Source organism: Rhea pennata, chromosome 7, assembly GCF_028389875.1.
Source record: "Rhea pennata isolate bPtePen1 chromosome 7, bPtePen1.pri, whole genome shotgun sequence".
NCBI classification, from domain to species: Eukaryota; Metazoa; Chordata; class Aves; order Rheiformes; family Rheidae; genus Rhea; species Rhea pennata.
Window position 1 is genome coordinate 3,968,976 of NC_084669.1, and position 14,123 is coordinate 3,983,098.

The following is a 14,123-nucleotide window of genomic DNA, read 5'->3' on the forward strand; positions in this document are numbered from 1 at the left end:
GGCGGCGCGGGGGCGCCTGGGAGGCGTAGTCCGCCCGCCGCCGCAGGCCCCGCCGCAGGCCCCGCCGCGCCGCGCCGCGTTTCGGCGCTCCGCGGGCGCGCAAGGGCGAGGAGATAAGCGCCCGGAGCGGGGCTGCTCCGGGAGAACGGGGCTGTTCACGCCTTCGTGCTCTGGCGGGGCATGTGATGCTCGTGGCCAGTCTTAGCTTTGCTGAGCACTGCCTTCTTCGTTAGCAAATTACTTGTGTGACTTCGTTAGCAAATTACTTACAGATTGTGTGACTGATTTTTTTTTTTTTTTGAGGGAATTTCGGCAGTCTATAGGCAGGTCGGGCGTCTGGGAGCCGCCGAGCTCGCTAGGCGCCGAGCCGAGACAGACGAGCAGAAGTCCTCCAAGGCGCTAGAGAGACGCCGCGGCGCCCCGTCACGGCGGCTCTCCCTGGTGCCGAGGCGCTTCCAGGAGGCGCGGGCCGGCATGGCGGCGGTGGGGGAGCGGCCGGGCCCGGAGCCGGGCCCGGGGCGCGGGGAGGCCCCGTTCAGCCCCTCGGTGCTGGGCACCAGAGAGCAGTGAGTGGCGGCGGCGGGGCGGGGCCGCTCCAGGCAGGTTTATAGCAGGAATGCCGCTGTGGCGGTGTCTGGGGAGCGACCTGCTACGTGAGGCGAGGGGGGACAACCTTCTCCTTAACTTTTATTAATTGCAATATTTTTCTATCCTCTGCCCCGCTCTAGCTGGGATGCGGCGTATGAGAGAGAACTGCAGACTTTTCAAGACATTGGAGATGCTGGGGAAATTTGGTAAATAGAGTAACTCCGCTGGAGCATTTGTATTGTTTTTTCTTTAGAAAAAATACATTGCAAAAACAGTGGGGTTCATGGATAGTTCTGGATGTTGGCAAAATGATGGGAAATTTTAATCTTGACCCCACCAGGTCCTCTCTGGGCCGATTTTGCAAATCCATTTCTAAGTTGCATTTGGACAACTGTTATTACATGGGAAGTGACATGGTAGTTATGGTCTGTTTTACTAGTAAATACGCATTTTTATCACGGAGCTTAGATTTAACTAGGCAAGCTGCTAGTGCTGTCCTATTTTTTTAGTATGCTGAGGGCTTCACCTTCTAGAGCTGGTATTTCAGTGAATTTGATTCATTTAAAATTAAAGAAAGCAAAATTGGAGTATAATCTATGTCAATTGCTGCCCAGGTACTTCAGTAACAGGTGCTTAATAAAAGCTGGAGAGGGGAAGTCATGAAATAGAATTGCTGTGCCTTTAATATGTCTTTGCTATTTTGGCTACCTGAGCCTCTGTTTTTAATAGGTTTGGAGAAGAAAGCATGGTTCGTTTAATTAGATGGATGGAAAAACACAAGATCCCCCTTGACAGCTCTGTGCTTGACATTGGAACTGGAAATGGTGTTTTACTGGTTGAACTGGTTGGTATATTGCAAAGTCTGTGCTTTTGATAAAGAATCAATGCTCAAAACAGAGTAGTTTAAATATTGTTCTCACAAGTGAGAACATGGCAAGCTGTAACTTATGTGAAAGCCAAAAAGCAAGCAACCTCTTCTGTTACTACTTCTGTGGTTTTTCTGTCAACAAAGTGCTCATTACAGTTCATGAGGTCTTAGTACTCTTAAACCAAATGAAAATATAAGTGAAATGAATTCATTACTGTTGATATGCCTTAAAGAAAATCCTATCACAAAGGCAAGATGTAATTGCCACGTTATCCATTTCCCCCTTATGGGACTTGATAGCTAACTAAATGAACCAACAATGTCATTAGGGATTTTCAGAAGTCCAGACCTAGCCAACAGAAGATATGTCGTTCTACTAAATGAAAATAGCTGCATTTTTTTGCTAGATACACTTAAACTACTAGTTTCTCAGCACTTCCCAGACTGACAGTATTTTTGATTTCTGGAATTTAAAAATGTATTTTACACCAACGTTAAGATTCAAGTTGGTGAGTATTTTAGGTAGCCGGCCCAAATATCTTTTATTTTAACTTAACTTTTCTGTTTTCCCGCATTTAAAATGCTTTTCTTCCCATTGTTGTGTAAAACACCCAAAGGTAAGGAAATTAAGCTGATTAATACACAAAGTACTTTCACATGCAGAATCAAATCTTTTGTGCTTACTCAGCTTTGATGATAATATTCACTACTTATGGATAAAGTAGTTAAAAACAAGATGTTTACGTAAACACTTAAAGGTAATAACACTTGTTTTCGAGAAGTATCCGTATCTGTCAGGGTGGAAACCCCTTACTAGATCCATTTTTGTGTGTGATAATGCTGTTGTTATGTAGTAGTACAAGCAGTTTAGGAGCTGCAATATTCCGTTCCTGCTTTTGATTGACTCCTCTGGTGCAATATTACAGGAGAACTGGTAAAGAATGCTGTTGTACCATAGCAGTTTCTATTATGCTGTATTCTCTATTAGCTCCATCAGATACTGTAGAACTAGAAATGGATGCATGTCAAAGGTTTATAATGGAAATACCACTAGGATATTTTTAACATGCACTTTGATTTAAAAAAAAAAAGCCTTTGCAGGGATTGGCTGCCACAGTGCAGTACAGGAGAGGTCTTATCAAAAATATAAATTGCTTCTCTCATTAGGATAAATTAATTTCGAAGTGTAATAATGATTTTTTTAAAGCAATACTAACTCTATCATTGTTGAAAAATATATTTATAAAGGCTTAATTTTATCCTGGCGACACTTACAAATCTGAAATTGGTTTCATTCTGTAACAGCAAAACAACAGCCTGTTAGCTTTTAAAAACTATTACACTGCCGTTAGAGTACCCTGCTATATGTGTAAGTACCTCAAGTTCTGTTGTTGATTTAGTAAGAAATTTCCATTACATTATTTGAAAAGTGACTTATGAGTTTGTCATCTCTAAATCATTCAGGATCTCACTTGTTTAGATGATACAAAAGAACTTTTGGGGGGGTTAGCTAGGTTTTGAAAATAGAGTTAGGTTTATTTTGGCAAGCTCATCAACTACAGTAGAATAATTCTGCCACTGGAGTTTGGACTTCATAATGTCATGGAAATGGCAATACCAAAGAGGAGAGTCAGAATTTAGTTATGTAGGATATTAAGTAGCACATCTCTGGAAGATAGCTGCTGAGAGTATGTCACAGACTCTCATCAGAAACAGGAGGAATTGCCATAGAATGTGGCCCATAATGGCAGGCCTACGTCCACTATTACCTTAACAGTAAAGAATATAAATAGGAGTATTGTGAGAAAATTACTCTTAATTGCAGCTAGGTTTGGATAAGGCATTGTCAGGTCCAACAGGGAATACTGCACAAAAAGGAGGCAAAATAGCTGACTGACAAAAAAGGTAATAAGTGAGACCCCTTGCAGTTTTTGTGTGTGTGGTAGAATCTGGTAGGCTGCATTGCTGACTTTTTTTTTTTTTCCCTTCCAAAAAATTCCAACTCTTCTAAGGAAATACTGCTGCTATGTGGAGCTCTGACCTTCTCTTTTTCTGAGAAGTGTTGGAGCCAAAATACTGAAAGACTTTCAATTTAAAGGAATTCAGCGCCCAGGTGGGAGGATTTACCATGCAACACCAAAAGCCCAAATAAGATACAATGCTGATAACATTGCAAACTACCTTCTGCTATTTAACCTGCTTTTTCAAGAAGTAGTAGACAAGTGCTTGTTAATACCAGCTTCAGGATATGAGTCAAATTCCAGGATGCAGTGCAGTCATTTTGGGCATTTTTTTAAGGAATGATCTCTTCCTGTCCATAGGCAGAAGTAGTCAGGCCATATGAGTTTAGCAGCACTGAATGTTGTTTTTCCTCAAACTTTCCCTCCCTGCATCAGAGACTATAGGAGTGAATGGAAACTCCCTAAAGTGACTCAAATTCTTCCTTTCCAAACCGAGGGAGCTCTTCTTCCACCCTCAAGCTTTCAGCTCAGGCGTCTCAGGAAACTTGGTTCTCGCATGGAGCTCTGGGGAGGAACGTGGGCAGAGGGCTGAGCAATGTGCTGTTCTTCAAATTCAAACAACACAGTCTTTGTGTTTAGCTGAAATTAGTCCTCAATTAACAACAGCTGGCTAGCACCGAGCCCTCACAGATTGAAGGGCTGCTGGAAGGAGGAAGGACTGTTTAAAAAAATCTTTGTAGTATTTTTTGCTGTCGAAGTATCAACCTTTGGAACAAGAAGAGATGCAGCTGATTGCTTCTATGCTAGCTGAAGTTCCTGTATTGTTCGCAAACAAACAAAAAACACCAAAGCACCTCCCTCTCTCTGTTATTACTGCCTGCAGCTGGCTGTAAGATCATACCTCTTCCTATCAGGTTTGGATCTAGCCAGGCCAACTGACATACATGATACCCAATCTGGTCACTTCAGTTTCTTCTGTCTCAGAACAAAACTGTTACTGTTCCTCTCCTGCGTCCAGCCCTGGCTGATTCAGGGTATGTTAGCCCATCTGCTTTGCAAAAGGGTTGCTAGGATCTATTTGCCCGATTTCTTTGCACTGGCTTATCACTATCTGTTTCAAGGTTGGATTGACTGAAAGTCATAGAATCAGTAAGGTTGGAAGGGACCTCTGGAGATCATCTAGTCCAACCTCCCCGCTCTGCAGGGTCACCTAAGTCTCTGTATACTCTTCTATGTGGTTCCTCACCTGTCTGTGGAAATTACAACAAAGACCTTATTGCATTCAGATAATTGTATTCAATTAAATATTAACATCAATAATTAGGAACCCATAAATTTTTACAGTATTTTTCTTTACTAATAAAGTGTATTATATATTTTGGCTTGTATGATTTAGGCTATAAATCAAATAACTGCTCAATCTCGTATGTTATGCAAGTATTAAAGAGGGCTTCTTCTCATTCTGAAGCACCTGGCATTAGCAAATGTTCTCATCACTGAAAATTCCTGGTTTCTAGGTTACTTCTGGTACAGATAAGAAAGCTTATTCCCCTCCAGGGTATGACTTTTCACAGTTCTGCTCAACTCTCCACAAAATTGAAATAAACTAGCTTTCAGTTAACAATTCTTTTGATGAGGTATCGGACAGATTGGAGTCATTTCAGCTCATTTCCCCAGCTATTTCACTCCTGTGGTGATAACAGGAATAAAAATGAGTAAAAGGATTTTTTTTTTTATTTTTGTCATCAGAAGGAGGAGAGGTGACATGGATTATAGATAAGAAATACACTTGTTGAATAAATATAGTTTGCTAGCACACTAATTAAGATTCTCTGCTTCTGTCTAGGCAAAATCTGGTTACACTAATCTCACTGGGATTGATTACTCTCCTTCTGCAATACAACTTTCTGAACAAGTAAAAGAGAAAGAAGGGATATCTAACATTAAATTCCAGGTAAGTGCTGATATAAACTGTATTAAGGAAATAGAAAGCAGTTGAACTCACAGTTAAATAACTAACTTGGTGTTTAAATGCTTTCACTGTAATATATTAACAATGCTTTTCATTTATATTTTCTTCACAAGACTTCTTAGGAGGACTCTAACCAAAGCTTATTAATAAATCTGTATTTACAAGGAGAGCTCTTGGTCTACTTTTTTTTTTTCGTTCCCCTGTTCACAACAGCCATTAGAGCTAAGAAGATTCTCCCCCTTCTGGTAGGGGACAGAACAGTGGATTGTCATTTGACGAGTTCTGTGATTTAGTTGGTACATTCTACATTTCATATTAGAGTAGATTAAACTCTTAATGGAATGAATCTCTACCAGTAGTTGTGGGAAACAGTGGGAAATTTGAGTGAACTGCCTTTCATACTGAGCATCTGTCTCTGCTATGTATTTCTCTCCAGCTCTGTACCTGTGTGATGTCTCTTTTCTTATAGGTTGATTGTAATGTCTGTGATGGGCACTGTCTTTCGCTTTGTATTTGTACCGTACCTGGCACACTGGTAGACCCTAGGAAACCAGGGATCAAAGTACAAGTAATGACTGAAAGAATGAACTTCCAAATGTGTTAACTTGAGCTGTAGATGGACAGATATAAACATGGACTTTACAGCAAATAGATTATTATGTAATCCACAGAGGAAGAGAAGATAACATGGCATTATAATGCGAACCCCCTCTCTTAAGCATACCTATTGTCAGGTTGGAGGCTTTCTGTTGTAAAGCATTGGTTTACATTAAATATTCAGGAGCTCCTGAGTGTGATTGTTTTCACAGTTGTAGACTTCTGGTGCAGGTAGAAGACTTCCTGGCTCTATCAGCTGAGCTATCAGGATTTCAGATTTGTATTGACAAGGGGACTTTCGATGCCATAAGCCTTAATCCTGAGAATGCAGTTGGAAAGAGGAAGCAGTATGTGAGATCTCTCTGCAGTGTACTGAAACCAGAAGGCTTTTTCCTCATAACATCTTGTAACTGGACCAAGGAGGAGCTGCTGAATGAGTTCGGAGAAGGTAAGCAGTTGAAGAGAGCCATCTACTAATGTGTCGTCCTTCAGGGATGCACTAGGTAAATTTTAGTGTCCCAGCATTAACGTGTTTACTGTATCAAATCAAGCTTAGACAGAGTGATGGTAGAAAGACTAGTAAATGCCTCAGCCTATCTTCACCATGGTGGATTTTTTTTTTTTTTTTACCCAAGAATTACAGCTTTATTTGCCAGCGCCAATGTGTCAAGGGAGCAGAGATTGTGTTATACTTTGGAGATACAACAATTTCAGGCTAGTTACACTGGGAAAGGAGGGAATGCTATACCTATGCGATTTTTTTCCCTCTCTCTTTTGATCCTTCATTAACAGATCCAGATCACTCACCCAATTCATTTTGAAATTGGGGTAACATTGTTTCTCAAAATTAGGGAAATCAGCAAGTTTGGACTTGACATTCTAGGTAATCTGCTCCGTAACTTTTCTGATCCATCCTGAAGGGCTCTTTCAACATGCTTGAAACTCAAGAGTGTGGATCTAATACAACCATCCCTTCTGGGGAGCTAAAATTACTGGCAGGTTGTCATCTTTTCTGCCATTAATTTGTGTGAGTCAGCCAGCTAAGATTTTTATTATCCATGGAAGGGTTTCAGCTGTATAAAGCAGCAGTGCAGTGTAACAATACAGTCCTATAAACTTACAAAGTAACTGACTTGCAAGTTTTCCAAACCAATAAGGAATGGTTTGCAAAGGGTTATCCAAGAGGAGAATAAAATGACTTCCTTCTAATAAAAGCATTTTAATTTCTGTCTGGCAGGATTTGAAATTCTGGAGGAGCTGCCAACACCCAAGTTTTGCTTTGGAGGAAGAATTGGAAACAGTGTAACAGCATTGGTTTTCCAGAGAAAAAAAGTGGGATCATGCATCTTGGACAAATTAGATTAGTTGAGAAAAGAAAAGCCTGAACTTTAAAGAAAAACTGATAGAAAACCTCAGACACGTGTGTAAATAAATGCTGTTTGAGTGCACAGTAAAACACTGTATAGAACTCCAAGGGACTGTAAAACATTGCCCTAGAAACATTTCAGCTTTGCATAACTTGCCTGTAAATTTTGTCCTTGCTACAACCTTATTTGGTTTGGGAAGCTGCAAGTATGTAAGCAAGAGGAAAATAAGGCATTCTAATTTTTATGATTGATACAACTGAATGGTTTTTGCATTTGGAGTATATAGCTTATATGTCTTTTTTATTTTGGTAACTGGTCACCAATAGAGACGAATGTATTCTACAAAGTAAAAATCTCTTCTCTGTCGTGTGGTGTAATGGGAACAAGCTTTTGAGATTCAAGTGCTGGATTTTTTTCCCCCTTAGGTAAATATGAATGCAACAGTATTATCCAAAACCAATATTTAGTTAAATAAGGACAGAAATGAATATAAAATTTGTAGCACTTGCAAAACAGAACCAGTTAGTGCGTTAAATTCAGATTTTCAAAGGTTCTCAGACTCAGCATTGTTCTATTTCCATTGAAATAGCCTCCCTCTGCGGGAAAAGAGTTGAGCTATTGAGTGTTTTTAAAAATCTCACTTGCCTGAATGTGTGCATGCGTTGCCAGTTATTTCCAGTGATTCCAAAAAAATATAAAGGTGTGATGTTATAATCTCACTAGTAGGTGACACATGCCTCTTTCATTATTAATTTGCTGTATAGTAATGTCTTAAGAGCCAGTAATGAACATCTGCTTTTCCAGTGAATTTTTCAGGACGGATTTTAGCTGCATAAACCCAAAAGAATCTAAACCATAATTATTCACTCCATTATTTTTTACTTCTGTATGTGATCTTTTTCTTTTTTAAATTTCCTTGTCTTTAAATTCTACTATTGCTTGAAAGGAAGGAAAGTGTTATTTCTTTATGCCTTGATGCACGTTTGCAGATGACAGTATGTGTTATTTCAAGCATCCGAGAGGTCCTATTAGGAAATCGGTTTTCTTTTCACAGAAGAAGATCATGTTTGCTCAGATAAATGCTCTTCATAGTTTCCAGTCTAAGCAGTGTTCAGGAGATCTTTAAGGGTCAGGAAATGCTTCCAGTAGTTCCCCAGGGTAGGAAATCGGGCACAAAAGAGTTGCACAGTGGTGGATTACCCCACTGTGATCAGTCTGATGATATCTTCAAGGTAGGAATCCTAAACTCTACATCTTTTTGCACAAGAGGATAATACTAGTTGCTTTGGAAGAATGGACTAACAGCAGTGGTGAGGAAGCTTAGGCCTGGTGAATAGAGTTCTTCATTTTCCTAATTTGAGTGCCAAAAAGAAGATCCAGTTATCTTGGTGACTGTTGTAGTACAATGCACTGCATCTGCCCTGAAGGCTTCCAGCAGCCAACAGGAGTGCTATTAAATGTAGGTGGCAATTCAGACATAGTGTATTTTTTAATGGAGCTGTTTAAAGGATTCAAAGTATACTACTGATACCAAGCTCAGTAGAAAGTATGACACTTTTGTAACAAATCTGGGATCAGGAAGGGTTAATACAGGCAAATTTTTATGGGCAAGTACTCTGACAAGATGCCTTTGGAACATCTGTTTTATTCCTATCTGTAATTTTTGCTAATGAAGGCATGAGATGGATTTAATGATGGAAAGAGAATAAATTAATGTCTGCCCTGGATTCTCTTTTAATCAACTAGGGGGAATTTAACTATAGATTCACACTGCTTAAGATGCATAGATTTCAGGGCAGGTATTGCCTTCTTGTCTATATAAGATTAATCATTACTTAATTTTTGTTTTTAGATACTATTTTTCTATCACTTTTAAAAATACACTTCCTAAAATAATTACATATAAATCTTGAAACCAGAACCAGAAATCACATAAAATGTGTGTCATGCAAGTTGCAAAGATGGCATGTGGTTCCTGTGCCCCATCTTTGGGATTGTGAGATCCAGTCATAAGGTGGGTACACAGATAAATTAATGTCACCTCTAAAATACTACCTTGCTGTCTGACGATACCACAGGCCTTAAATGTTGGTTATCTGAAGCAGTTTGGCACGGGAGTGTTGTTTTGTGCATAGGCAGTTATCTTAGGGGCAGAATTCATGTGCCTGTCTCTTTCTCAGGCCTGCGTGAAGGTTTTCTAGTAACATGCACAAGAAGGCTGAAAAGAAAGAGTCTGCAGATCGGTGCATTCACAGGGAGGAAGGGTTTGGAGTGGGAAAATGGAGTGGCCCTCGCAAGTGGAATGGCTTTGATTCCTAAATTTGTAGCGGCCCCTTTTAAGTTTCAGATAAGCACAAGAGCTATTGCTTGAACCTAATGATTTCTGCATTTAAAGTATGTAGTTCTATGTAATCTTTGTAGAATAAACGTAGTTCACATATCTTTAGACAGGCCCAAGCACTTACAGGTATCACTGGGGAGCTGAAAAATCTTTTTAAAACATATTTCAGGAGAATTTTTTTTTTTAAGATAATAACTGAAGGCCTCCTACTTGAAGTCTAGTGTGTCAGAAATGAATAATGGAGTCTACACAGAGGTTTTAATACTGACTGCAGCAATGACTTTTTATTGACTAGTTAGATTTGGATATGACGTCAGTGTCCTTGATTTTTGGGCAGTTCATTTGGCTAGATGCTTCTTTGAGAGATTGTACCTTTGCTGAAAAGCATTTTTATGCTTTTCAATGAAAAAGCTTTTAAAGAGAGTAATGAGCAGTGAGTCAGGAGCCATGGGTCTCTGCCTGTGGTTTGGGGAGTGTTTCATGGTGGCTCATAAAGGCGGATATTGTTGTGAATGTGCAGGTGTGTGACTGGTTTCAGCTGCAAAGTCAGATGACAGGGGAAAAAATACAGCTCTTGAAGTACTCTTTACTCCTATTGCTCCGCTATCAGGACGCTCTATTTGTGATTTTGCTGTCAAATACAAGGCTTGTGGCTAGTAAAGTTAACGTCTTCCATGGATCTCAACACTGGATGAGCCTGAAGACTTTCAGGTGCTTTAATCTCGCCATTGTGACACCTCCTTGCTACTTGTAGGACAGCTGGTTACGCCTGAGTTACGAAGTGCGTGTCCACCACGCACGCGTCTCGCGTAGGAGTCTCAGGTTTGAGTTACAGCCTGCGTCTCACGCAGTGTTAGCACAGAGGATTACTTTTAGCACTAGCCACCTGTCCTCCACACACACCTAGAGCTGCACTCTCTTGGCTAAAGTCACTTCATTTCTTTGTGTTTGTCTCCCATTTCAGCCACTATCTTTGATTTTCTTCCTTGCTAAAGAAAATCTTGATTTACCCTAACTGCCCTAGTGTAGTTGGTGATTGTCAGCTATTCCACATTTTATAGGAACAAGACACTTCTAAATTCAGCAAGAGAAAGCTGGGTGGACTAACTTTTGGTTTAATACATGTTACAGCCCAGGAGAAGGCTCCTCATCATCCCTGGAGCTTTATAAGAGAAAACAGAAATTGTCTTACTCTAATAACTGCCTTTTTGAAAGTGAAGTCGTAGCTTTATTTCACAGGCCAACCATGTACAGAGCTTTCTTTGGTTTGGCTGCCAGTTGCTGCAATGCAAATAGCAAATGAAGTGTGCAGCCAAACAGTGCTGTGAGCATACTGTCCCATACCTTAGGTGTAATAATGTGTTTAAAAGATTGACTGTAGGATACCAAGGTGGAATATGGGACTGTCTGCTGGATGGGATTTGCAGTACAGAACCAGAGCACTCCCAGAGGCTGGGCTAACATCTTCACAGAGTTTGCATTATCTTTATGTTTAAGCCATGAAAAATCTCCTCTAAGGGAATTCGTCTGTAGTTAGAAATGGAGAAACTGTCTCACATAGTTTGCATCCAAGCTGTCTTGATGATACATAGCATCCGCAGGGCCAGAGGGTGAGAGACCCGCATGGGCAAATCAGATGGTTAACCGAAACTGCTCACTTAGTACCCTTGGATTTGTAAGGGTGTGCAAGGCAAAGCCATGTGTACCTGGGAAGCTAGGGACCTGGGCTGACACGGGCCTTGGTAGCTTCTTAGAGGATACTTCTACATAAGTATGTCTTCTTGAATAGTTTGTCCACATTAGGCACACCTTGCTTTTCTTCATCACTGGGTTTCTATGTATTTTCACATTCCAAGAAAGCGCTAGGAGTATTGTAGCCATTGTAAGAAAAATCCGTGTGTGTGTGTGTATATATAAAAAAAAAAAAATATATACAGCTACATCCATTCTATAGTGTTCCAAGGTAGCTCGCTAAAGACTGCCAAAAAATGTTATTTCATACCAGACAAAACCTTTTAAGTATGGTATTTAGCAACATACGCAAAATTTTCAGTGCTCTGGCATTCACTGCTTTCCTAATCTTGGCATACAGAAAGGCAGAGAACATGCCTTGCTACAACAGCATTTTATAAACCCTTTGAGCATTTTAACATATCAAATCTCCTGTAAAATATATGAAAAGAGCATAGAAAATAAATGGGCCAAGGCTTTGCATTGCCGTTGCCTGCCCTCCGTTCTGGGATGACAGGAGAGGAAGGCTGCGCTGTGTAATGCTATCTCCCCCTTTGCCTGAATGCATGGTACAGATGGATATGGAGGGGACGGGCCTGTTGTATGTCTTGGCTGGAAGTATGTTGAGTGGGATCTAAACCTTGTGGGTAGCTGTTGACTTGGGGAACAATTAAGGACCTTGAGGGCTTTCAGTGAAAGGGGATGAAGTGTTTTAGCCTCAAGACAAAGGAGAAGTAACACTGGCATGTTTTATTTGACACAAACAAGGGCAAAGCCAACCCGTGGCTTCATTTCCATTTGGTAAGTAACAGTATAACTTGGAATTAACACATTTCTAGCTTACTAGAAATTAAACTGAATGCTGTCAAGCAAACAACTGATATAGCTGCAATGTAGTATATAAATTCTGGATAATAGCAAGTGCGTAGCCAGCCCTAGAAAGCCAGGGCTCATAAACACTAGTGAAAGAACAGAAATGAACCTCATGGTTCATGTGCATGGACAGTGTCTCAGGTCAAGCAGAGATGGCAAGAATACGTGCTTATTAAGCAATTAGAAATGTGGATGAGGTTGTGAACTGAAACCCTTCATTAGCAGCACAGAGACATGCCCACATGGTGTGATAAAGCTGCATCGATCCTGAAACACTGACCAAGAAAAGATAGAGTAGCATGAAGAACCGACAGATTTTCTTTAATGGTTCCACTAAAAATGAGTTGGTGTTTCAGGCAAAAGGATCTGGGCTCTTTCATTGCAGACTGTGGCTGGCTGCTGCCCTAGCCTGAGGCACCTGAGCTCCCCAGGTACTGCATTTTTTGGTTATCCAGCACAGTGTTCTGATCCGAGCACATCCGCAGCTGCCTCAGTTGCTGTGCATGGGGGACAACTCTTGGCTTATCTTAAGCCGATTCAGATGCAAACATGGATGACAGTGATTAGTGCATTCAGGTGTGAGGAGAGTTCACATATGTATTTTATGGTCTAATTATTTTATCCTACAACTGTTTTGTTAAAAAAAAACGCAATCATCTAGAAGAGTCAGAAGCGAGCTCTCCCCATGCTGCAGGCTAGCTCTTAACTTGCCCAGGAAAGTCTCCTAACTGTTAGGCTATGCGATTAGGGTCCCTCCGGCCAACCAGCTCATGTTTTTAATGCCAAGTGGTGCAGCATTAGCAGCGCTTCCGTTGCCCTTATCCTTGGACAGCCTCCAGAGCAGCAGTAGTGCCCCTTCCCAAGGTGGGGAGGGAAGCAGCAAGCGAAACAGGGAGCTGAAACGTGAAGCTGTTGCGAGTGTGAAACAAATAATCTGTGAAATAAAGGAAGGATTTCTAGGTTTGGTGCAAATCCCACCATATGTCAAATGTAGGAAGAACTACACTCCTCGTTACAGCCCTCTGCACAGCAACACTTTACTTAGGGTATCTGGTCTCCTTGATTCGGGTACTCTGTGAACTAGTACACATCGATCGTATTACAGAGATGTGCCTGTTCTCTGGGTATGAAATATTTGTTAAAGATGCTTCTGCTTGCTGTGGCTTAGATTCCTTGAATTTTAGGATTTCCCCTGAAATTGGAGGATGGTTTTTGAGACAGGTCTCTGTTTTCTGCTGTTGGAGACCTTGAGTGGAGCCAGGATGCCCCTGTGCGTGCCTGGTACCCAGGCAGAGCCCGGCAGCTGGGAGCTCGCCTGCAGCTCGGACCGTCTCGCCCTGCGCTCGGCCTCAGGTGGGTCACCGAGCCGTGCGCTGCGCGGTGGTGCCAGCAGCAGCCCTTCCTCATCGCCCGCACGTAACACAAGGATGAAACCGTAAACGACTGGAAGCGCCCAGGAGCTTACACGAACAGAGGCGGGTGGTAGGTTTCCATGAAATGAACTCTGAAATTCTTAGTACTGACTGTGAATATTACTCGAATAACAACAAACACTGTTAGAGATCAAACTGTTGTAAAGGCTACACAGAAACTGTGCTTTGACTGTCAGGCAAATACTGTGCACTGGTAAGCGAAGGAAACTGTGTCTATCTACAGTACTTACCACTTATATCTAGATGTGTCAAAGACTTGGACCTCCATGTAAATACACAAGGATCATAAAGATTACTAGCTTTTTACCTGTCCGTGAAGTTTCTGTCTACACAAGGAAAGCTTCTAGATGGTGGATAGTAAAGGTACTGACACTGGAGACAGATCCGCAAAT

At 41.2% G+C, this 14,123-nt stretch overlaps 1 protein-coding gene across 3 annotated transcripts; it reads left to right on the forward strand.

Moving 5' to 3' along the window:
• Window positions 1–49: 49 nt before the first annotated feature.
• EEF1AKMT2 (EEF1A lysine methyltransferase 2) lies at window positions 50–8,212 on the forward strand. Of its 3 annotated transcripts, none has more exons than XM_062579715.1 (6): window positions 50–566; window positions 729–794; window positions 1,318–1,432; window positions 5,264–5,371; window positions 6,218–6,434; window positions 7,224–8,212. In XM_062579715.1, exons 1-6 carry the CDS (start codon window positions 475–477, stop codon window positions 7,349–7,351), a joined length of 726 nt encoding a protein of 241 aa, XP_062435699.1. In that variant the 5' UTR covers window positions 50–474; the 3' UTR covers window positions 7,352–8,212. The 3 variants fall into 3 exon arrangements, with proteins under 3 accessions (XP_062435699.1, XP_062435700.1, XP_062435701.1); XM_062579716.1 differs by having other exon boundaries at window positions 487–566; window positions 1,302–1,432; XM_062579717.1 differs by having other exon boundaries at window positions 545–599; window positions 1,302–1,432.
• Window positions 8,213–14,123: the final 5,911 nt, after the last annotated feature.